At 42.6% G+C, this 25,717-nt stretch overlaps 1 protein-coding gene across 1 annotated transcript; it reads left to right on the top strand.

The window, feature by feature from the left end:
* Positions 1-25,093, top strand: wnt4 (wingless-type MMTV integration site family, member 4). The gene is made up of 6 exons (XM_056385428.1): positions 1-712; positions 20,870-20,951; positions 22,196-22,349; positions 22,652-22,783; positions 23,159-23,301; positions 24,237-25,093. Exons 1-6 carry the CDS (start codon positions 636-638, stop codon positions 24,705-24,707), a joined length of 1,059 nt encoding a protein of 352 aa, XP_056241403.1. The 5' UTR covers positions 1-635; the 3' UTR covers positions 24,708-25,093.
* The last annotated feature ends 624 nt before the right edge of the window (positions 25,094-25,717 follow it).

The raw sequence follows: 25,717 nt of genomic DNA, 5'->3' as shown, positions 1-25,717 counted from the left end.
GACGGTGGTGTGTGAGGAGGAGCCGTGCGTATTTACGCTCAGACTGTGTGCATGTGTCGGAGGAGAGTTGGAGAGCCCGCGGCGCGCAGACAGCAGAGCCCCGCTTGTCCGAGAGCGGGACCCGGCAGCGGGTGATAAGCCTTTAGGGAGGAGGAGGAAGAAGAAGAGGGAGAAGGAGAAGAAGAGGAAAAACAAGAAGAAGAAGGAGAAGGAGAAGAAGCAGAAGAAGAAGAACCGCCTGTGATCTCGCGTTCATTTGGCTTTTATTTGCCTGCCTCTCCACGCGCTCTCCCGGCTCACGTTAACGCGCAGCTGAGAAGGAAAGCAAACAAGTTGATCAAGAAGAAGGGTCCGATTCAGCCCGAGCGGCTCCAGAGTTTTGACCGTATTTTTAGCATCCCTCCTTCTTCCCCCTCTCCCCGTCCCTTCTGAGTGCAGAGGGAGGGACGGGAGAACCGGGCGGACGGATCGCGGAGCTGCGCGCCTCCCCGGTGGCTGATCCACTGGATGCGGGATGATGATGGATTAACAGCCTTCTCCGGACCCCGCCGCTTTCCTTTTCTTTTCTCACCGCTGTCCAGCTCGGGATTATTTCAACTCTCACCGACACCCACCACCCCTCCCTCCCTCTCGAGATGACCGAGGAATATGTTTTGCGGTGCGTCCTGATGCTCTGCTGTGCGCTCCTCTCCGCCAACGCGAGTAACTGGCTGTAAGTTGGACTTCACATATCTAACCCTGATCTTGGCTCTACAGACGGGAGCACATCCCTCACTCTTGTTCACCTCCACTCTTATCATTCACCTGTTCTCTTTCTCCTCCTCATCTTCACATCCTCCTCCTCCTCCTATGTCCTCTTTCCCGCTCAGGTTAATTGTTAACCATCCACACTCACGCTCTCTCTTTCTTTCTTTCTCCCCCATATTTAATAACTTACAAACACCGCTACATCCCCCATTACAAAAAAAACTCAACAAGTGAAAACGCACATGTTCTTTTTGGGAAAGGGCAGGTTTTACGCATATTGGCGAAATTTCATATTCTTCATCGAAAATGAAAATTGCATTTTGCTTATAAAAAATAGGTTTTTATGTATGAAATAATATATTTAATGGCAGATGGAAACATGACAATAACGTTCATTTACAGCGTGAAGAAAAACGTTCATAAGGTTGGTGTGAAATGTATTTTTTTCTTGGTTTCGAAGTGACCAGGTCTGTGTCTGTTTTGTCCCCCTGACGCCCCTCAACCACATTAGAGAGAAGCTGCTCTGGTGAATCTACATTTTGGAAATGATGTGGAGACCCAGTAGAGAGAATGAAGAGTTTTTTAGTGCAAGCATTAAAACTTTAATGTGCTAGTAATCTTCTAAAGGGCAATAAAGACAAGAAAAGAAAACTGGAAACTAAGAAATTTTTACTAGGAGGAGGTTCACACACCAGTTAAACCCCTGCTCTGCATCCTTAATAATAATTCTGATGCTTCATGTTTTTGTCAATGCTGATGTCACAGTGCAGGTCAAGAGAAAGAGTGTGGGAACTCCTTCTAAAAATGATCAAATTATAAAATGAAGACAGATATAGATATTACAGCCAGATTATCAACAAAATATACATAATTACAGTTTTCTTTAATTGTAGTTTAGCATTAAATTCTGCAGGTGGACACCAAGAGTTTACATGAACATAATACAGTATTACAGGGATATCTGTGGAGATTAGATACAATAAAAAACTTCAACAAGCTCAGTAAAAGCTGACGTCAGCCCATTGTACTGTTCATTTATGTGTTTAACTCAGGAGGATGTCAGAGCAGTCAGACCACAGGAGTCTAGTTAAAACCCCCGTCGAGGATATAACACACAGCGTGAGCCTGCAGCTGAACTGCAGAGTGCCACCTCTTCCTGGGGCCGGTCGGTTGGGTCGCATGTGTGTGCCTGCTCTCCCAGCAGCCTGTGGGAGGTGGTTAGGTGGGTTTCTGCATTCCTCCGCAGGCTCCACTCCATTTTCTGCTGCCATTCATTCCTCCCAGCTTCTGCAAATTTACAAGCAATCGCTCATCATTTATAGGGAGGGCTTTCCTTTTCTCTTCCACAGAATCGAGGCCGGGGTGATTAGAATCATGACATTCATACAGTTGTTATTATCTGACACACTTGCCTGCTGTTATAATCTTCCTACCGGGGCTCAACGGGTGGCTGCTTTGCCAAATACTGACTGCATGTTGACTGTCATGTTTGTATTTTAATACCAGCTCATTTCCTTGTGTTAACACCTTTGTGAGATTCATAATAGGATCACTAGAGCCTACCGTGTTTACATCAGGAGAGCGCTGCAGACGGTCTAACTGAGGTTGTTGACAGATTCATCAGAATGAGTCAAATTAAGGCCAATGCCAAACAGCAGTGCCTGCCCTCGCTGAATGCAGGGTAATTGTGCTGTTTGGGGCTGAAGGCGTGGTGACAGCAGCACAGAACAGGCATGTACAGGCAAGCTTCCGAGCTGCCAGTCTGCTCTGCGGGATTGCACTGTTGAGGAAAAGCTGTGTGTGTGTGGGGCTGTGTGGACTGTGTCGGAGTCTTCAACACCTCCACAGACCCTCACGCTTCAGTCTCACCCCCCGCACAGCAGCAGGTACACTCAGGGTCAAAGGACGGGAAGCAATTAGATTACTGCTGTTGACAAGTGGTGGCAGCTCAAATATATAGTGTATATACAGAGCAGTTCACCACAGCAGGTCATATGACCTCCACGTTTATACATGTGGACGTGTGCTCCCAGCTTTGAGAAATGTATAGCACGCTGCGACTTTTTCTTGTGTTTACTGTAGATGGCAAAAGTGACAGGAAGTCAGGAGACAAACCCAGAAATGAAAAAGGCTGAACGCATAAGGTTAGTGTAGTTATTAAAGGAACAGCCCAGTGATTTAGTTGTACCCCTTTAAAGGTCCCATGCAGTATAAAGGTAGATGTCCATGTGTTGTTTGATTATAGATCAGGTCTAGTTTCTATATTAATACTGTGAAAGTATCAAAGCCTCAGTCCACGGAGAAATGCTCACAGACTGTATTCAGACACTGAGCCTTAAAACCAGCCTTCAGGACTTCCGTAACTTTGTGATGTCACAACAAAGCAGTCACTGATCTGGTGAGGATTTGGTGTCTCTGAGTGTTTACCTGAAATCTGCTATAATTCTATTAGATCACTCAGAAAACAGTCAGCCAATCAGAAGAGAGGCTCAGAGCCTCCTCTCTTCTGATTGGCTCACCGACCTGTTGTTACCAGAGCTCCAGAGAGAAGCCTGAGAGAGGAGATGTAAAACTACATTGAGATGATTTTGGTTCTTAAAACCACAAATATATCTTCTTATGGATCAACACTTCAAATATAACACAGGAGAAGAGGAAAATATGGACCTTTAAACAACTCTGAGGAGGCAGATTCTTTAAAATCAAAAGCAGCAGAAGCTGTAGCAGATGTCTAGACTTTTAACCCCGAGTATGGGACAAGCCAGATGTTATACTGCTGTTTCTACAGGCAGAGTAACACTCTTCATGACTAGTGAATTTATCTGTATGTGTTAAATCAGTACTCTATCTTGCACTTTAAGGAAAAGTGAAAAAAATAAACCTGGATCCGCCCCTTTAACTGGATCCACACCAAAATTGTACGCATTCTTTCCTCGCCCGTGCCCCATCCCTGAACTGAGTTTGTTGCAAATCTGTTCAGTACTTCTTGTGTAAAACTGCTGACAAACAAACAAACAAACAGACAAACAGACTCAGGGTGAAAACATAACGTCGTGGGTGAAGGTAATAATTGCAGCGACTTGTTCGGCTCATGAACTGTATTGGAGAAATATAACATGCTCTCACTATCATGTCTTTAAATCTGCTGTCAATGATTATGATTCACCACAGTTAAACTGTTTCTGACAGCTCTCGGCTGCTTCTTGCATCACATTCAACTGCAGCCTGAACTGACTGTTTATTTACCTCACCTGTAGCTCTGCCTGTCACTGTCACCTTTAACCCGCGATCAAGGATGTGATCGCTTTGCTCTTGAGTCGTGTTTGGTGTCCAGCTGCCGAACAGGGATTTCAATGCTACTTTTCATTAGTTTGTCCGTCATCGCCCTCCTCCTCCTCCTCCTCCTCCATCTCTTCCTCCTCTTACCCTGCACAGACTGGTTCTGCTGCACCTGCACCCTGCCCTAGGTCTGCTGTGTGTGTATGTGTCTGTGTTTTTGTGTGTATCATTTTTTTTTTTCATGATGGAGTATGTAAGCTGGCATCTTGCTCAACAGTGGCACACACTCAGTAATTACCACAGAGACTGCAGAAGCAGCACCACACACGCTCCAGATCATACACAGTCACATGCACAGCTGAAGACAGCTGTGTGTCCGTGTGTGTGCTTTGAAATCAGATCAAAGAATTGATGAATATACAATACTCTTAGAAATAAGGTTGTTTTAACCATTTAAAAGACCAGTGTGTAGGATATAATATTCATAATTATGTTTTCATTAGTCTATAATCACCTGAAACTAAGAATTGTTGTGTCTTCATTAGCTTGGAATGAGCTCTTCATATCAACATAGGGAGCTGGTCCTCTTTCACAGAGCCCACCATTTTACACCGCCATGTTTCTACAGTAGCCCAAATTGGACAAACCAAAAACTGGCCTTTTCCTGGGGGTCCCCAGCAAAAAGGAGAATCATTTATTTTCACTATAATTCCATCTATAAGTAACACAATGACAGAATGTATGTATGTTTTGGTCATGGGTTTCAAACACTTTATGTATAAAACATCTAAAAGAGAAAATCTTATCAGATGGGGGTCCGTGGTCTAATTTGTGTCAATTTAAGGGTCCTCACCTTGATGTTTAAATGTTTGAGAACCAGTGCTTTAAGTTTCTTATACATTCAGGGAGTTTTACAACAGAGGTCTAAATGTAAAGGATTCTGCTCTGTAGTGATGGGTAGCAACCCAAATACCACAGGTGACAAACAGGTATAAAAGAATAACTGCACATTAATATTTTACTTCTTTACAAACACAAACAACAAGGGAGCCGAAGAGCGTTCTAACATATGCCCTGCTTTGTAGCAAAAATATGGTCACAAACTAAAGCACTGGAGAAGTAAAACTTGTGGGGACGCCTCTGTGGCTCAGGGGTTAAAGGATAGGTTACTCTTCCTCTGCCGCAGCTCAACAAGGAAACAATGTAAGCGCAAGCAAAGAATAGGAATTTCATACCAAAAGACTAACTTTGGAAGATATCCATTTTATTTGCCTAGTTGCGCCTAAGCCTAATATTAGCTGCAGATAAACTTTTGATCATGCTTTTGCACAGAATGTGGATTTCATCCCCCATCTCTTCCACTGCAAACATGTTAGGCTAGATGAATAATTATAGTGATCAAAACATGTTTCAGTCTACATAAATGGACATGGGTATTTGATTATTGTTTTATGACAGACTTGAAAAGTGTAAACCTGTAGTAAGATGCCAACCATGAACTATCAAGTTCAGTTGAAGTCCAGTGAGGGACCTTTGTTGCATCTCTATCTGCCTAATAGTAAAGGTATAACAAAGCTCCCCTCCAAAACAAATCTAAAATCAATCTAAAAAGAGGACAAGTTAAGTGATTACAATTGATCCTGAGGTGGGCATGACTGTCTGCACTACTATGCACAACGATCCATCCAATAGCTGTCAAGATGTTTCACCCAAAACAAAAATGTCAACCTTAAGATGGAGGATGAAAAGTCAGGGGATCACCAAGGTCATGATGATTCATCCTCTGGGGACCATGAATTGGCAAAATTTAATGCCAATGCATCCAATAGTTGTTGAGATATTTCAGAGTTGACCAAAGTGGTGAATGTGACGGATGGTTTAGTTCAGACATTCATGGTTCTCAGAGGATGAATTGTAAAAACTCTTTTCTCGTAGTGACATCAGGTCAAAAATTCAATTCATCCAGTAGTTTGGTTTAAGATTAATGACATTCCCATCAGCCTCAGCTGAACTGTTTCATACTAAATAGCAAATGTTAGCATGGCGCACTAAACTAAGATGGTGAACCTGGTAAACATTACACTTGCTAAACTTCAACTAAGCATTCACACAAGTCATTAGCATGTGTTAGCTTGCTGACGTTAGCATTCAGCTTAAGCATATATGACATTTTAGCATGGCAGTAAACTCTTACTCTTGTTTGAGGTATTTGATTATTATTTTTAATATTAACTGACTGCGCTTGTTTCAAAATGTTTTCAAAAGTTTCTTAAAATGTACAAAATCTCAAACACTGACCTGAGAAAATGTCATCACAGAATAATTACTCACACCACTGCTGTGGCAAAAGAAGGATCACATCTGGCATGTGTCTAAAGAGAAGACAAAAACAAGAGGCCTTGCTCAGATTCATTTATTTGTTTAGTTAAAGTGTCATGAATCTGCTCCACAGAAAGGATTATAATCCTCATTTATTTGCTTAGGAAAGCGCATCTCCCTTAAAACCTAGAGAGAGTTGAGTGTTTGCTTTTTAAACACTTCGCTTTCAGTGGGGAACAGTGGGTTCAAGTTTGGATGCCATGTGCTACCGTCAACGTGAATCAAAAGATACAGCAGCAAAGCAAGCAGCATTTGGAAATGAATATGGCAGAAACTTCATGTTATCATGTTATTCTGATTCATACAAGGCTCAGCCACTATAGTGTCATGGTTATGTTACACCCTGGGTCAAGTCTCGCAACAAAAAGCGGAGGCCACATACAGAATTAGAATATAAAAAAGTAATTTATTGAACCCAAAATAATTTAGTATAACTATGAGGAGTGTAAATAGGGCAGAGGTCAGTAGTGTGTGTAATGTGAGGAGTGTGAGTGTGGTGTTCTGTGTATTTGTATGGTGCAGCAAATCAAAGACACTAACACCAGGAACACACGGCCTGCTTTGCGTGTGCATGTATGCTGCGTCACGGCTACTGACAACTCTATCTTTCTACATAGAGTTTGCAGGCTACTCAACTGTTGTATTTCTTTTCACTGTAAATTAATTTGGGATTTGTTCTTAACATAAAACATCACTAAAGTGCCTCTGTCTCCACATGCAGCTGCTGACATGGATAAAAACATACATTTATATTCTTCATATCTGTGTCATATTCGGATTCAACCTGGACAACTATAGTGAAAGTCAGTTTTATATAATGTTGCTGTTTTGATGTCAGTATGACATCAACGGGTCTTTTCACTGTCGACTTTTGCTGTGAACCACACATGTCACACGTGAGACGACAAATCTCTGGATCATGAGTCGTGCATTTCACGCATCCAGTGTGTTCCTGACCTAAGGAGGTAGGTTAGGGAAGATGCTGAAACCCAGGAGAAAAAGAGAGATGGCCCATGGCAGTCACTTTATGAACTTTAGAGGCCCAGCCAGGATGCTGCAGGTTCAAGTAAACACGCCTCCAGACGCTGCCAAGTACCTGCAGGGGAGAAACCCAGCAGAGCAAAACAGGTGGAGGGTCATAGTCATCATCAATGTCCAATATATAACACAGGATGAAGAGCACACGCACTGGTCTTTTTTTCTGTGTCTAACCATCAGTCTCTCTCTTTTGTCCTTCTACTTCTTTGTGTGTGTGAGTGTGTGTGTGTGTGTGTGAACGTATATATGCATATGTCCCAGGCAACCAGGTGCTAAAGAGGTGGCAGCTGATGGGTAACCAGAGAAAGCAAAGGCCTTGGGTACACAGTACATGCTGGCGCCTCACACTTCTCTTACACACACTCTCTCTCTCACACACACACACACACACACACACACGCACATGAATGTGGTAAAACTGTGGCATGTTATTTCGAGACCTCTTGTCACCAGAGTGTACACAATTATCGTGTCACACTTTGGAGCCACGGGGAATTGCTCAGGGTGACCAGATTACTGCCAGGACAGCTTGAGGAAACACCAGGGTCGCTGACAGACGAGGGACAGAACTCGGAGATCCACAGAGAGGTGCGCTGGGTTTTTGGGAGCCATAACACACCCTCTGGCGGCAATGTCGGAGGGCTGGAGCTCCTGGGCGGTGAACAGCTGATTGCATTTTTGAATGTACACGTCAGCTGCTGTTGGATGCATGGGCTAGTGGGCAAGTTAAACAAGGTGGGAACAGTGACTTTCCCTAAAACCATGATGGAGAGGTGAGTGGTGGCATGTTGGAGTTGCTAGATGGGGAATGAGGGTATGGAGTGGGTTTTTTAGCTGTAGCTGGGGAACATAGAGACAGGAGGCCAGTACACAGGCTAAAAGTATGTAAAATGTGTTTTGTGCAGTTCTGCAGCAGGTTAGTTGCTGACAAGAATGACTCAGGCACTTACACGCAGAGGTGAGACTTACCAGCACGGGCCCAACAAGTGGACCGGCTGCATTGATTAGACTTCAGTTGGTAGTTGGTTGCGTCTCGGTCCCCGTCGGCTAACTAGCTCTCATGCTAAAAACAAACCCCGGTAACCCAGGGGGTGCAGAGAGGGAAATGAGACACATATATTGTGGTAAAAGGCACACAGGTGTATGTGTGCAAGTTTATTATTGTAGTTTATCCCACTGACTTGGTTTGCAAATCAACATGTTAAGCCGTTGCAGCAGTGATGGCAGCAATTAAGTTACTTTAAAACTAGGGTCTGATTGCTGCAGTTTGCATCAAAAAAATATAATTGTAGCTTCAATGGCATGTTTTTTAAGTTTCCTGCACAATCAAATAGGCTTGGGCCGATATTCAATGATATCGAATATCATGATATTTCCCAACAAATGTATTTTATTTTAATTTTTTCTAGCAGTTTTGCAGTCGGCTGCATCCAGCCCTTATTCCACTGCTTTGCTTACTGTACATTGTACCTTGGTGTGAGGCACATAAAACTGAACTGCTGTTCAATGGCAGCATCGCTTAAACCTGAAACATAAAATACAATTACGTAATTATGTTTTTTTGTTGTAGCCCACAGCTAGCTCACTGAATCCATTGCAACATTATTCCATTGTTGTTGTCTTTATGGGGATCACAATTCAAAAGTCCCTGCCCAGGTAATACCCCTGAATTATTAATGCACGAGCAAACTGTGGAGCATTAGGAACATTTAAGGACATTTAAAGTAACATTCAGTGTTTCACTTTGGTCTCTAGACAAAAAGTAAAAATATAAAACTAAGGGATTCTGTTCAGTAGTGATTGATTGATTGAATTCCCCCCTTGTACATAGAGAGTTCTTTATACATACAAATTTGTGCACAACACAAAATTTACACACGTGTGTGTTAACTGTGTAAACAGTAGCAGGAGCCGTAGATTGGTGCATGTCCAAACCTGCCCACTGTGCATGACTGATTTCAAATTTACAAGCAAACTGATCTTGTTATCTATCAAAGTGAATGTGAAAATTAAAACTCATCACTAATGAAAAGATCAGGTCAGTCAGTTTTTGTTTGTGTTGACAAGCATAGGGACATAATGTTAATCCTACCCTGGATACAGTGCGCTCTTCCTCTTATCTCTATCACTTTCGCTTTCTCTTTCTCTCAGTCTCCTCATCTTGTCCTTATCTTCCTTTCCCAAAGCTGAACTTTGATTAATGCAGGCTTTTCATTTTGGAATTAATGTTAGCGAGCAAGTCAGCTAGCTATTTCATTCTTCCCTCAAAAGAAATAAATGATAAACAGCCACTGTTTAGCGTAGCACAACTGCACAGGAGCTATTGGTCACATAATGTCTGAGGATGAAACGCACTGAACTATAAGCAGTCCTCTAGTAAAGTGAGCTGTTGTGCTTAGCTGGATTGTGTTGCCTGTCCACTTTGTTGACATGATCAAGGAAACCACCGTGTTGGTAGTTAACAACAAGCTGATTCACTCCCCCACCAACACACAAGTGATGACACGTGTGATCAGATGAGCGTCACTTTTCTTGGCGTTGGACAACATCTTTGCAGAAATGGTGACAGGTACACAGCTCAGGAATCAGCTGCAGCCAAGTCCTGCATTTAGAATCAATCAGCTGTTCACAGCTATTGTTTCCCAAGAGCTACAGACCTCCAACATGGCCGCCAGAGAGTTTGTTACATCACCTGAAATATGATAGAAAGCAGGACAAACAATCAGAGGACAGTGACATTAAAACAGGCTGTAGATTGTGGTTGGATGAGCCCATGAACATTACACTGACACACACCTGCGGATACACACAAGCTAACTGGTTCGTAGCCTTTTGGGGCCGCGGCACTAACACCAAGCAGGACGTTAATTTCATGGCTTTTAATGCCTCTTTTCCCTAATGTGTGTGAAAGTGTGTTTTCGAGTGTATGCGTGTGTGTGAGGGTTGTGGTGTTGGCAGAGCGTGTTATTTTTAGGGGGAAATGAGCTCTAGTGGAGCCAGCAGCATAAAAATACACCCAGACACACGCGTGGGCACACACACACACACATACACACACACACACACACACACACACACACACACATACTCTTGTAGTGTGATCTGCTCAGTCCAAGTGTTAATTGATCTCATCAGGTAGTTTTCACTCTCTCCTTTAACTCCTTCCCATCTCATCACTTCGCTCTCCATGCTTCCTCTTTTTTTGTCTTTCACTGTCTGGCTTTAAATGATTTCCTCGGTTCCTTTTTCCATTTTCTTTCCCCTCACATCCTCCCTCCTTCTTATCTTTCATTCTTTCCACTGGAGGTACTGTCTCCCTCTTACTTTTAATCATCTGTCACTGAATACATAGGAACAAGGCTATTTTCAGTATTATGATTCAAAATTAGATCCACCTAGTCTTCCCGCTCATTATTACCACCACCAACTGCAATCACTGTGCGTCAGCAACGCTTTATTTTTATTTTGATGTTTTGCTTCATCAACATTTGAGTTTTATTCATCATTTAAATCATTAATGTGAAATAGTGATTGTGAATCCCTGTTGAGTCCAGTCTGACCTGAAGACGTAGCTGCTCAGAGGCTGGATTATAACCTCTTGTATTGTAAACACAACGATGGCTGAAGCGAAGCTCTTGGAGGGTTCATGGAGGCAGTTAAGTTACTTTAAAACCCTTAGTGCCCAATTGCAACAATTTACGTCAAAAATCACACTCCCTCTCGGACTCATAACTCAGTTAAGTCAAGACCTTGAAATCCATGTTGTAAACTGAGGCTCTCTCATATCAAGTCCCTGCCTTAATTATTAATGCATGAGCAAACTGTGGAGCATTAGGAACATTTAAGGGCATTTGAAGTGAAGTTCAGTGTTTCACTTTGGTCTCTAGAAACAAAGTAAAAATATAAAACTAAGGGATTCTGTTGAGTAGTGATGGTGAGACACCAGAGAAGTGAGAACCAGGCTGAAAATGAATTCCCCCCTTGTACATAGAGAGTTCTTTATACATACAAACTTGTGTATAACAGAAAATTTAAACACGTGTGTGTTAACTGTGTAAACAGTAGCAGGAGCCGTAGATTGGTGCATGTCCAAACCTGCCCACTGTGCATGACTGATCTCAACTTTACAAGCAAACTCATCTTGTTATCTAAGTGAATGTGAAAATAAAAACAACCAGCGGTTCATCTTTGATACTGTAGAAAAACGCATCACTAATGCAGAGATATGGATGCAAATCCCATTTTTGTCAGTTGACAAGTTTATGAACTTTTGCACCCAACAAATTGACAATATAAGAGATTAAATCATTAGTGTTGTAATGAGTTGTCTAATATCTTTACCAGTGTGTTATTGTAAAGTCATCCTGTTCATTTGCTCAGTTCACTCCTGTGCCATTAGAAAGTCTTGATGTTGTCAATTCATACAAATTTCTATTTCCATATTGGACCCTACCCCACTATATTTCCTCAGGGAACTCACATATTATCATCACCTCACTGTCTTCTTGCAGCTCATTGACTTTAAATTGAAACTCATTCTCAAGAATATAGATTACAATAGATTTACAATAACAACAGACACATTTCTAATTTATTTCATCACAAGACTCTTAGCCCCTTTTACCCTGTGTTGTGCTTATTGAGCCAGCTCATGGGCTGTGTGGTTGAGTTTCCCTGCTCTTATCTATGTAACAACATAGGCAGCAAATGTTGACAAGCTAAGTGTACCTGAAGTGAACGAGTACTTGGTGAAGAAAGTCACCAAGCACATGAGCCAATAGCATTCATGTTAATATATTACACTGAGTGTACGGGCGGACCCCTGTGAATGGATGATGTTTCACAGAGATGTAGAGACTCAAAAGCTGATATGATCATGCACGTCACCCAACAGCTCAAAACCACCACATCACTTTGGTCACATGCTACATTTTCTAGCAGCATCACCCATAGTTAGCCTGCTAACAAGCTGACTTAATCTAAACACAGAAATGGTGACAGGTACACAGCTCAGGAATCAGCTGCAGCCAAGTCCTGCATTTAGAATCAATCAGCTGTTCACAGCTATTGTTTCCCAAGAGCTACAGACCTCCAACATGGCCGCCAGAGAGTTTGTTACATCACCTGAAATATGATAGAAAGCAGGACAAACAATCAGAGGACGGTGACATTAAAACAGGCTGTAGATTGTGGTTGGATGAGCCCATGAACATTACACTGACACACACCTGCGGATACACACACACTAACTGGTTCGTAGCCTTTTGGGGCCGCGGCACTAACACCAAGCAGGAGGTTAATTTCATGGCTTTTACTGCCTCTTTTCCCTAATGTGTGTGAAAGTGTGTTTTCGAGTGTATGCGTGTGTGTGAGGGTTGTGGTGTTGGCAGAGCGCGTTATTTTTAGGGGGAAATGAGCTCTAGTGGAGCCAGCAGCATAAAAATACACCCAGACACACGCGTGGGCACACACACACACACACACACACACACACACACACACACACACACATACACACATACTCTTGTAGTGTGATCTGCTCAGTCCAAGTGTTAATTGATCTCATCAGGTAGTTTTCACTCTCTCCTTTAACTCCTTCCCATCTCATCACTTCACTCTCAGTGCTTCCTCTTTTTTTGTCTTTCACTGTCTGGCTTTAAATGATTTCCTCGGTTCCTTTTTCCATTTTCTTTCCCCTCACATCCTCCCTCCTTCTTATCTTTCATTCTTTCCATTGGAGGTACTGTCTCCCTCTTACTTTTATTTGTCACTGAATACATAGGAACAAGGCTATTTTCAGTATTATGACTCAAAATTAGATCCACCTCATTGTTACCACCACCAACTGCAATCACTGTGTGTCAGCAACGCTTTATTTTTATTTTGATGTTTTGCTTCATCAACATTTTAGTTTTATTCATCATTTAAATTATTAATGTGAAATACAGAATCATATTACTAAGCTACTATACATCCTAGACTGCATTTCAAAGCCAGATTATCTTTAAAGGTCCCGTTTTGTTATTATTGTTGTTGTTATTATTATTATATTTTACACTTTTCCAGTGTTTTATTTGAAGTGTTGATCCATAAGAAAAAAGTGGTTTTATGAGCCAAAAATCATCTCAATATATATTCCATCTCCTCTCTCAGGCTTCTCTCTGGAGCTCTAGTAACAACAGGTCAGTGAGCCAATCAGAAGAGAGGAGGCTCTGAGCCTGACTAAAAATACAGCAGATTTCAGGTAAAGACTCAGAGAAACCAAATCCTGCAAGGCTGGATGGTGGGTCCAGGTGGGTGGGGCTTGGGGCATGGCTGAGAGCAGTGACTGCTTTGTTGTGACATCACAAAGTTACAGAAGTCCTGACAGCTTATTTTAATGCTCAGTTTCTGAATATATGCTGTGTGCATTTCTCTGTGTACTGAGCGCTTGGATACTTTCACAGTATTAATATAGAACCTAGACCTGATCTATAATCAAAAAAGACATGGAAATCTAACATTATACAATATGGGACCTTTAAAATCATATGCTTTTTGTAAATACAGACTCTTTGTCTTTAGATTGATACTAGATCAACTCATTTCAAATAGTCCGATCATCTTTAACATGACATGAAGAACATGCAGTCGAGAAAGAGATTCTTGATTGAGGCAATGAGTCACTCAGTCATATATTTTGTGGGAGAAAATCTTCAAAATGTGGTGTCACCTGTTATGAACAATGACGGTAAAATAATGATTGGGAGAAACAGAGTTCAGGGGTCAGCTGCAGTTTAGGACAGCTGGGTTTCAGTCTTTCTCACTGACACTGGACTTGAGACAGGTTCAGAGGTCAGTACGAGGTTGGGTGAGTCAGTGTTGGTCAGTGTGAGCGAGGTTTGTTTTCTTTGCACCTCCTCTTTTTCTTTGTCCTCAGGAAATATGTGATCTGGACTGGTGTCAATGTCTTTTGATATATAGAGGTGTGCAACAGCTCTTTAAAAAGCATAATGCAGTCACAGTTCAAGGTGAAGCAAACAGTAGGATTTTATGCTTTTTACTCAGCTCCCCCTCCCTCCCTGCTGCTTTCTAGAAAGGCAAACAGCAGCACTGAAGTATTTGAGAATTTAACCATGTTATTTTCGCTTTAGATCAGACCTTGAAAAATCGAACTTTTGTTCCAAACAGAACACGTATACAGACAGGTTTATTATTTCCCATCTATCTGTCGTTTAAGAACCTAAACAGTGCTTTATTCAGATCAACATGCAGTGAACAGACAGAGGTGTCTCCTCAGGAACAGATGGAAAAACAGACCCTCTGGTGAGGACACTCTCTCTTCAACTGCCAGGACACTGAACATCTACAACTGTTGAGTCAGGCATGTGAAGGTAAACTGGGAGAACAGTGCCCTCTAGAGGTCACTATAGGTTTTACATACTGTAGGTGTCCACTGCAGAGGGGTCAGGGAGGGTTAGCTGAGGTCACACTGGTCTCTACCAGCACTTTAAACCTCTGCTGCCTGCAGGCTCTCCGACTCTGAGGGTTTATTGTGTGTGTGTTTGTGAAAGTGAGCTACCGTTTTGTTTCGGTCTCTTTCTCCCCGTGGCACTTTACTGGTCTGAAGCTAAAGGAAAATATTGTCCGTGCTTGTTGCAGTGCTGCTGGCAGGTCTGTTAGCTCTTTTCAGTCGTGTGAACAGTGGCTCAGTAGAGAAGACGTTTCTTAGACTCTTGCTCGCAGCTCTCCTCCTCGCATTTCCCATCCACGCTATATTTACCTGTCACTGTGTACCTCCGCTGTGTGCTCAGTGCTGGAAAGGTAAACATGAGGATATTTTCATATAAATACACATTACAGATGATGGAGGTGCAGAGAGTGTGCTACAGTTTGTGTCATTGTGTGTGTGTGTGTGTGTGTGTGTGTGTGTGTGTGTGTGTGTATGTGCATGAGTGTGTGCAGAACCGTGTGAAGTTTACTGAAGCACAACTGTCATGTGGAGGTGTCCAGCTTCTATATCCCCCTCTCTCCACTTTTTTTTCTCTTCTCCGTTAGCCCTTATGTAATTTCCTTTATAGTTGATAAGAATCTTTTTATAGTCAGTGTGCAACGTTGAATACAAGCCTAGAGCTGTGGAAAACTGACAGAAGCAGGTAGAAAGAGGGTTTAATAAGGGAATTTAGATTAAATGAAAAAGAAATAAAAGACATGAGGCTGAGGGATCTTAGCACCATGTTAGCAAAAGTTATTGACCTGGATTTCCTTCAACTTAACAGACTTAACTTGCTTGTTTTGTCTGATAACATGAAAATAGTCCATCTAAAATCAAACGAAACATAAAAAAGAACCAGCAAATTCTCACGCTAAAGAAGACAAGAACCAGCAAAAAGCTTTTCTTTTTTTTTTGTTTGAGAAATGACTTAAAGGAATAATTTGACATTATGGGAAATATGCTGGATGAGAAGATACATACCACTCTCATATCTGTGCATTGCTCTCAGCCAGAAAGAAGTCAGGCACAAAACCTCCAGTAAAACAGAAACCTGTTTTTACATTTCAGTTTGTGCACAGGTAAAACAAACAACATGAAACGATAAAAAATAAAACGTGTTAATTAAAAAGCTTCAGAGGCGTTAGTAGGTGGATTGTGTCATCTTCAGGCAGAGCAAGGCTAGCTGTTTCCTCCTGTTTCCAGTCTTTATGCTAAGCTAAGCTAACTGGCTCCTGACTGTAGCTTCATATTTACCTTACAGACATGAGAGTGGCATTAACCTTCCTCATCTAACTCCCTGCAAGAGAGCAAGTAATTATTTTAACCATTCCTTTAACCATTGGTAAAAGTATGTGCCAACAAAACAGACCTAATCTAATCTCAAAAATCCATTTACTGCCTTCCGATCTTTCAGCAGCATCTCACGGTCTTCACTCAGAATGAAGCTCCAAGAGATTGTTTTATTCCATGTGACTTAACTGTTATTTGATTATTAAAATAGTTGATTTATTCCATGTTGATCAACGAATCCACTAATCTTACAATGAAATACTTATTCTGATAACAAGTACTTTTTATTAAAAAAAAAAAGTTATTCATATTTATAGTTAATAAAAATGTGGTTTTGCATGGTATTCACCATTTTTACGTGATCCTCCATTTCCTGTCTACACAACAACCTGCGTCACAAGTGTCTCCTCTGTTTAGAATTATCTCTTATTTTCAGTTTCAGCCTCCCATGAGGCCGCGGGGGGCTCTGGGTGGGAGGTATGGAGCATTCCACCTGGACACTAGTGCGTTCGCAGGCCGCTGTGTGTTTGTGTTGCATTACACATCGCAGCCTTCACAAGATCACTGGCTCCACTGGGCTTAGGCCCCTGGGATTTAAGCACGCAACCACCAGAGGCCAGAGAGAGAAGAGGGAGAGGAATGAAGATGAGATGTGGGATGATGGTGTGTCTGTGTGTGTGTGTGTGTGTGTGTGTGTGTGTGTGTGTGTGTGTGTGTGTGTGTGTGTTGCCCTGTCCTTCTACGGGTTGACTCCTATGTCTCCTTGTTGAGGTGTTTTGTTAACCTCGTCTCTGGGAAGCGAAGGGTACACACAGGAGAATGAACAGATAAAGTGAGACGGGGCTGAAAATGCTCACACACACACACTCGTCGAAGGCCTGCACTAAACTATTCCCACGCGTGTATACACACACACATACACAGAAAATCACCTGAATAACAGCTTATCCAATGTTTATTAAATGTTTCCAGGGTGAACGTCAGGCCAGCGGGATGCCATCCAGCTGTTTGTGCCTTTGTGTGTGCGGCGCTGCTCGCCAGAGGAGCAGCTTTCAGTCGTCGTTGTGCATTTTCTGTCCGATGCTCTCCCAGCTGGACGCCTGGGCCTGACCGCAGCGCCCTGCCCAGGGCGACGCTGAATAACAAAGAGGGATCAAACGCCGCACATGGCTTTGATGAAAACCTCGCAACTGCAGTGGAGCAAATCAGAGCAGGGCAGAGCTGAGTTGGACTCAATCCACACAGGCACAGAAGGGGGGGGGGAGACCTGTTGTTTTAGGAGGAGAAATAAGAGTGGGGTTCAGGGTTCCCCCAACAAATTAAATTTAAATCAAACGATTTACTACAATTCAATTCACAAAACATTTCCAGCTAAATGATTTGTGAAATTAGTTAATGAGACTTTACGTTTGTTTTTAGGACGTTATTATTATATCACTGCTCTTTTTGTAAAGTGATAGAGCCAGGCTGCTGCTGGTGTTGGTGCTCTCTCTCTCTCTCTCTCTCTGTCAGGGTCTGCCTGTATTTTGTCTGACTGTGTTTTTCCACATGAAACAAGTTCATTTACCATTTGAAACAATTCATAAAATATTTGGCTATATGTTCTCTTTTGTAAATAGCCGTGACAGTAGCGTCCTCGCGTTGAGTCAGTGAAACACTTCGGAGCGCTGACGTACGTGTTTGGTCCCCTTGAAATGTTTTTATGGAGGACGTTGTCCATTTCTAAAAGCAGTAGACATGGAACAACAACAGTATTCATTTGGATGTGTTTGCATTTACTTGTTGGGCTCCTTTTTTCTCTGTTTTTGGTCTCTACCAGCTCCTGAGGGAGATATGTACATATTATATGTTGACCAGCTGGTCTCTGTAATCGTGTCTGTCTGCTGTGGCGGGCAGCTACAGTGGGTTCATCAGAGCTAGTCATTCTTTCTTTTTCAATGCGCTAAATATGCTAAATACGTGAGTAGGAATACACACACATAGTTCAACAGCTGAAAGAAATGTAGTTCCAAAGGAAAGGGCTGTTTGACGGCAAGATAAAGCGGTGAAAATATTTAAAGTAAAGCGTACACTTTGGCTCACCTGGCGGAGCGCATACCACAAAGGCTTAATCCAAACCACAGAGGTCCACGTTTGAATCCGACCCGTGGCCCTTTGTTGCATGTCTTCCTCTCTCTCTCTCTCTCTCTCTCTCTCCCTGACTTTACTGTCTTTCTTACTGCAACTTTCAGAATAAAGGCAGAAAAACTAAGCTACACTAGCTTTTTTGGTGTGGGCATTTTTTTTAAAGTGAAGAAAACCCGTTTTTGTGGATGTCCCCGTCCCGACACTCTGACAAAGGATGGGGCCTTCGACTTTATGAGAGAGTGAGGTCACCCCAGAGGCTGGATATGAGCGGATGTGGCTGAGATGTGGTGGAGTGGGAGAGAGCGGGGTTATCGCAGCGATGAGTGCTAAATACTGACACTGTCTGGATGGGAAGAGAAGAAGGCAGCCATCAAAGAGGCAAGAGAGAAAGAGAGAGACATTATCTGGACTGTTGAGAGGAGCAGATGAAAGGGTGAATGGAGAGGAGGAGCTGTTTGACCTCTGATATACTAATTATACTACCACGTTTACAAATAGTATTAAACATAATGCACTAATGCTAAATGTCTATTACTTTTATCCCAAGCACAGGAGGGTTTAAAGAGCTGAGCTACCAGCAAAACAAGATAAATAATCAGGTTGTCATATCGATCGATCCTGTCCACCGGTGTAAAACACTGGTAGCGTGACTTTATGTTGTGCATTACAGCTTTGTCAATAATCTGACAGCAGAAATCTTTGCAATCTGGATCGGTGCCAGGGCTTGATTGAGACGGGCAAACAGGGCTTTACAGAGGTATGTGTGGTCTTGGGAACTCATAACCCGAGACTCATAAAACAAGCTTGAGAAACCTCAAGGAAAAACATGTCTACTTGTACAGAATAATAGCCTGAAAGTTCATTTTGCTGGAATTTGCCTTTATTAAGAACCATTCTGATATTCAAAATCTGCCCATTTTACAGAGGAGCCTGCAAATACTTCATATCACAATAGTTGGATTTTCACGTTTATTATGAGAAATGGGGCATTTCTCATTATATGCAGCTTTGGTTGCCATCAGTTGTGTCTACAGTAAATGTGCTACTTGGGTTTAATGCAGGTAAGTTTGGATGTGGATATTTGGATGAAAGAACGTTGAACGCTAAACGACTTGCTCGTCCGATTACTGGAACAAACTGGTGAAATCACTTTTCTCCTGTACTGGTAAGATTTCAGATTGGTTTTAAACATTTTATTGCTGACTTTTAAGGTTTTAAACCGCCTAGCTTCCATTTATATCTTAGATTTACTGACATGGTATCTGCAGAAGGAGGCCTGCTGGTCACCCAAAGGTTGAGGCTTGTGACTTAGGGTGACCGGGCTCTTGGTATTAGAGCCCCCGCCTCCCCTCTCCTGACTGAAATCAGATGCTATAACTCATTACCTTCTTTCAAATCTCTTCTTAGAACACATCTGTTTGTCTTAGCCTTTGGTAATGTTTGATATGTGTTTATCGTTCATTCCTAATTATTGTTCTGACATATTCTTTTGCCTCTCTTTACCTATTGTGCGATCCCTTTGCATAATGTTTAATATGTTTTTTAATACTGTTCTACTCTTATTTACTTGCTTTTTGAATCATTCTCATTCATCTTGTTGTCTTCACTTCTACAACGCTCAAGCTCTTTAGCCCTTTTATTTTATCTGGTTTCATTTTTCTGTGGAGCACTTTGTAACTTTGTTAAGAAAAGTGCTGTATAAATAAACATTAAAAGAAGTCTACTTAGTCATAAAAATGAAGTCTAAAAATGCAAAAGAAAACAAGAAACAAAAGTTTCAAAATTGCCAAAAAAAACTAATCTCCACTTTTAATAGTGCAAATAAGCATTTCCTTTGACTCAAGTGTTTGCAGGCGTGATCTGTCCTCTGTGCCTCGTTTCTGGAAAAATGACTGTGTCAAGTGAAACTGCACCAGTAGTGAGGAATTATCACCTCACTTTGTTTTAGAAAAACTATGATTTTCTAGACTCAACATGTGTTTGAGGAGAACAATACAGAACCAGGGCTGCTGCCGCTGAGGGAGGCTCACTTTAAGAAAGCGAGCCTATTTCTGTGAGGTGCAGCTGGGCGAGGAGATATGAGACTGAAGTGACGTGAGGTGGATGTGTGAGGGTCACAGCATCCAGACCAATGCCATTTTCTCAGATTATGTGTGTGTGTGTGTGTGTATGCAGGATATCTCCCTGACCTGTCTGGCCTAGAGGTGGTGTGTGTGATAAGCCACTTTCCCTCCTCTCAGTGTCCTCATTACCAGACATTTATCCAAAACATTCCCACAACGTCATGGGAACTAACCGTCCTTACACCATCCCTGCTTCATCTGAACGGTGTCATCTAATTCAAAGGGAACATTAACTGTGACAATAACAGAACCGAAGTGACACCGTGGTGGAGATCAGTCATGCGTGTACGCATCAGATTAAGTCTTATGGATGTTCTTTCCGCTCACCTGTAAACACTTTCCTTTACCTTTTGGAAAACAAAACTGTAAAACTGTGCTCTAAACAGAACCTGTTGTGTTTTTTCTCTGTCAGGTATTTGGCCAAGCTGTCGTCAGTGGGAAGCATCAGGGATGAGGAGACGTGCGAGAGGTTACGAGGCCTCATACAGAGACAGGTTCACACCTCTACTACTCTCCACTACTAAGTACTAACAACAATGATTCACTTGTTACACCATAAACACAAACTAACTATTCAATATTCAATAACAAATTGGCCTCATGGAGACCAGGCAAGAAAGACATAAGTTATACCAGGTTTGTAACAAAACTTAACATTAGCATTGTAGCTAAGATGGTGCTATTTAGTTATACTACAGCACCATCGGGCGTTCCACAGTGGTGAATACTTTGTCAACCAATGCGCAGCACGCAGCACAGTTCGGCTATAATGTGAATACGCCGCTATAGGTTTGTTGGAATGTGTATCTGTTTAAGTGTAAAGTTTGAAAAAAGTGCAAAACAATCATATATTTAAAGTTTTAATGCTGTCAACCAGTGAGACTACCTGTTTTAGGTTTTTACACATAAATAAATAAATCAAAGCTACAATATGCAAGTTCTGGAAATCAAGCTAGTGCTAGCATGGGCCTAGCTTAGCACTGCTCTGTTACACAAAGTCCTTCACTTTCACCCTTGTCATATATACTGATATTAGGTAATGCGCGAATCAGAAGCTTGCTAGTCTGTGAGTCAGCCCTAGCCACATCTTCCAGCGGCTAACGCTAGCTTGAAGCCTCAGTGTGAGAAAAGTAGTAGATTAGGAGCGTGTTTGAAAATGTATTGACTGACAGCCATGAGCTCCCGCCCCTGACTTTGGCCTGGTCTGAGGCTCGCTCTTAACTTTGGAAGGAAATATCTCTGCACTGCTTCCAGGCTGTTCGGCGAGTGTTTGAAAGAGCTCCACATTAAGATATGTGTTGGAGCATATTTCTTCTTATCTTTAGCTTTAATAAATACATTCAGATAAGTGCTTACCTTAAAGTGGCGTCGGCAGCAGGAAATACAACTTTTGGAGGGTTGGAAAAAAAAAAGTGGGGGAAAACCATTGTGCCTAAGGTGAAGGTGAGAGTGTGAGCATACCTGTCTATGGATGAGCTGTGAAGACTTTATTCACTATTTGTAATACGTGCAACATACCTGAACCATATCCTGAACCTCCTGATATTTGCCTGAAAGCTAATATGTTTCTGTTATAATGTGGAGGCATTAAAACTCTCATCTTGGTCTCATTTGTTCACATGAATTACAGAAAGGCACCACCATTGATTTGGTGACAACATGTCAACATCGAAACTCACTATTTCAGTATGTATGTGTACTGTAGCTGATGTAGCTCCTGTGTGTGTCGCTGCTAAAGGTTCAGATCTGTAAGCGCAGCGTGGAGGTGATGGATGCCGTGCGTCGTGGAGCCCAGCTCGCCATAGACGAGTGTCAGTTTCAGTTTCGCAACCGTCGATGGAACTGCTCCACTCTGGAGACAATGCCTGTGTTTGGCAAAGTGGTCACCCAGGGTAAGATTATACACTGCAGTGAATCCTGTCACAAACATTTTATCCGTCAACTTAAATATATCTAAACATCTTAAAAATATTGTGACATTTTTTTTAGTTTGTTTCCATTTGTGTTGGCTCCTCCCGCATGTTAATGTCTGGGCTCATGTAGACTTTAATACAAACTGCTTTTTCAATTCAGTATAAGAAGCTCCTTTCAGCTGCATAATGAAACAATATGACTGTGTTTGTGCATGTGTGTGTGTGTGTGTGTGTGTGTGTGTGTGTGTGTGTGTGTGTGTGTGTGTGTGTGCGTGTGCTAGGCACCCGTGAGGCAGCCTTTGTGTATGCCATCTCAGCAGCCAGTGTGGCGTTTGCGGTCACAAGGGCCTGCAGCAGCGGAGAGCTGGAAAAATGTGGCTGCGACCACAATGTACATGGAGTCAGTCCAGAGGGTAGGTCTCTCTCTCTCTCTCTCTCTCTCTCTCTCTTTCTTTCACACAAACACAGACACACACACACACACACACACACACACACACATGCAAAAGAAACAGAAGGAACAACTGACCCAGTACATTTTAATGCAATAAATATGTGACATTTAAATGTTTATTTTATTTTGAAAGGACCGGACAGATATCACAGGTAGCATATTAATTATCTAGTCGTGTGTGTAATGTACTCAGATCTTTTACAACATCAGTACCAGGTCATGCATTACTACAATGAGCCACCAATACCAAAATAAAAGTTTGTGTTGCATTTAAGTGTCATGTTTATGTAGTGTTTAAAGACAGGAAACATCTCTTCTTGATATGGTGTCATAGGGTTCCAGTGGTCGGGCTGCAGTGATAACATTGCGTATGGAGTGGCCTTTTCTCAGTCCTTTGTGGATGTGAGAGAGAGGAGTAAAGGCCAGTCCTCCAGCCGGGCTCTCATGAACCTGCACAACAACGAGGCTGGAAGAAAGGTAGGAAAGATGAACCCTACTGAAGAAAACACTGCGCAGGTGTTAGAGGAAGATGTTTTCTAAAGTTGAGAAGTTGAGTTTCTGGAAATGAGTCCAGTCTCAACTTATTTGAGATGACTGAGTTTTAAGTAATTTGAGATGTAGAAAAAGATGAATATACTACTCCAAATCAAGGTTCAAGTCAGGGAAGATAAGTCTTTCAAAATGATTCCATGTAATCTGACACAAGTCTACATCAAGGCTCAAGTACTTCAAGACAAGTCTTAAATTATCAAAAGTCCAGTTCAAGTCTGAAATCATTCAAGTATAATCTAAAGTCATTTGAGACAAGTCCTATAAAGTCTCCGGTCTGTTACGTCACGTAAAACTTTGTTTATATAACATCTTTCAAAACACAGTTACAGAGTGCTTTACAAGACAATATAAATATAATTAAAGATATAGATGATAAAAGGAACAAATAAAAGTTTGTCAGTCAGTCAGTTCATAGTGTGTCAAGTCTCTGAATGCTGGCATTCTGGTGCTGCTTTCAACATTTTCATTTGTTATTAACAGTTGTTAATAGTGAGTTTCACAAAACTGAGAACGTCCTAAATATTACATGACATTACATTTATTCATTTGGCAGACCTTGGTGTAAATACTAAGTACTACATCTATTTAATACGTGCAAGGAGAATAGACCTAAATATAAATAATAGACCTAAATATTCGTTAAATATTAGGCTTTGCCATCCCCTGTCCATCCCAGTTTAGAATTAGATTCAGGTCTGAAATATGTGAAGTCTCACAGCAGTCAAGTCAAAATTCTTCACTTTTGTTTGAGGGGTGGATGTTGGATGTTGGTATCCAGAGCAGCTCGTCTTGATGGATATGATGCATCATCGTATCTCAGTGTCTGTGTGCTAATCACAGCTTGTTTGGCCTCTCTACAGGCCATCCTGTCCCACATGCGTGTGGAGTGCAAATGTCACGGCGTGTCAGGCTCCTGTGAGGTAAAGACCTGCTGGAAAGCCATGCCGCCCTTCCGCAAGGTGGGTAACGTCATCAAGGAGAAGTTTGACGGCGCCACTGAGGTGGAGCAGCGCAAGGTGGGCACCACCAAAGTCCTGGTGCCTCGCAACTCCCAGTTCAAACCTCACACGGACGAAGACCTGGTCTACCTGGACCCCAGTCCAGATTTCTGTGACTATGATCCACGCACGCCGGGTATGCTGGGCACGGTGGGCCGCCAGTGTAACAGAACGTCGAAGGCCATTGACGGCTGCGAGCTGATGTGCTGCGGTCGCGGCTTCCAGACGCAGGAGGTGGAGGTGGTGGACAGGTGCAGCTGTAAGTTCCACTGGTGCTGTTACGTCAAATGCAAACAGTGCCGCAAAATGGTGGAGATGCACACTTGCCGGTGATGGACGTGGGAGCACAGAAGGCGCTGCTGATGAACAAAACAAACGCCCCACACTCTTTCTCAATCACCAAGGCTTAGAGGGAGCGAGGAGGACTTGTGACGCTCCCTCTTCTCCTGCTTGAAACCACCCCACCCTCCTACTACTGGTCAACGGAAACAGACTGAGTGGCTGAGAGGTCAAAGGTCATCCTATTCATTTTGTGCCACCGTAATGGATATCAGTAGTTTATGCATGGGATTTCCTACAAAGCTACGGAGGCAGTTTGTTTCTTCTGAAGTAGAGAGCATCTTTCACTTTCTGTCCCCCTCCCTCACTCTCATGTTTGGTTTGTCATTGATGCTTCTTATTTTTGTAATGTTTAACTTATTTGTTGAGACTGAGGTGATTGACCGGGGGGGGGGGGGGGGGGGGGGGGGGGGGGGGTGGACCTAGAAGGAGGGGACAGACGAGTGGAGATAAGGGACAAACTGGACCCATGGGTGGGCAGATGGGTGGGTGGGATTAAGGGGTTAGGGTGGGGTCAAGAGGAGTGTCGTTTGCCCTCTGTCCTTGCTGCTGCTGCTTCGGTGACTCACTCTGAGTGCTGGATGTCAAAAAGGGAGACGCCAAATCTGTCGGAGGATGGACTTGAACAACGAAGAGGAATGAGTCGCAGACGGACTCTCTGTGATTCTGAGTGTACATGGCTGCGCTGCGCTGAGGTTCACTTGCTGTTGACTCATTTATTTTGCCCCCTGCAAAGCCCTGATGCTGCTCCACTCACACACACTCACTCTCTTTCCGTCAGAGGGAGGACGATGATGAACAGGTGAAAGCCACTGTCAGCTCCTTTCTGTCTTTTCTGTCGGCCAGTAGCTCCGGCAGGTGATGGGCATCAGACACCAAAACACACTCACATACTCCAAAGCAACACCTGTATTCATCCATACCTGCTACCTGCAAAACCAGAAACCCTGTACTGAAACAGATTCCAGATCAGATATAAAAAAGATTTGTTACCATATCAGAGC

Source organism: Seriola aureovittata, chromosome 2, assembly GCF_021018895.1.
Source record: "Seriola aureovittata isolate HTS-2021-v1 ecotype China chromosome 2, ASM2101889v1, whole genome shotgun sequence".
Lineage (NCBI taxonomy): Eukaryota > Metazoa > Chordata > Actinopteri > Carangiformes > Carangidae > Seriola > Seriola aureovittata.
The sequence above is the reverse complement of the archived record's forward strand: the minus strand, read 5'-3'. Positions and strand labels throughout refer to the sequence as shown.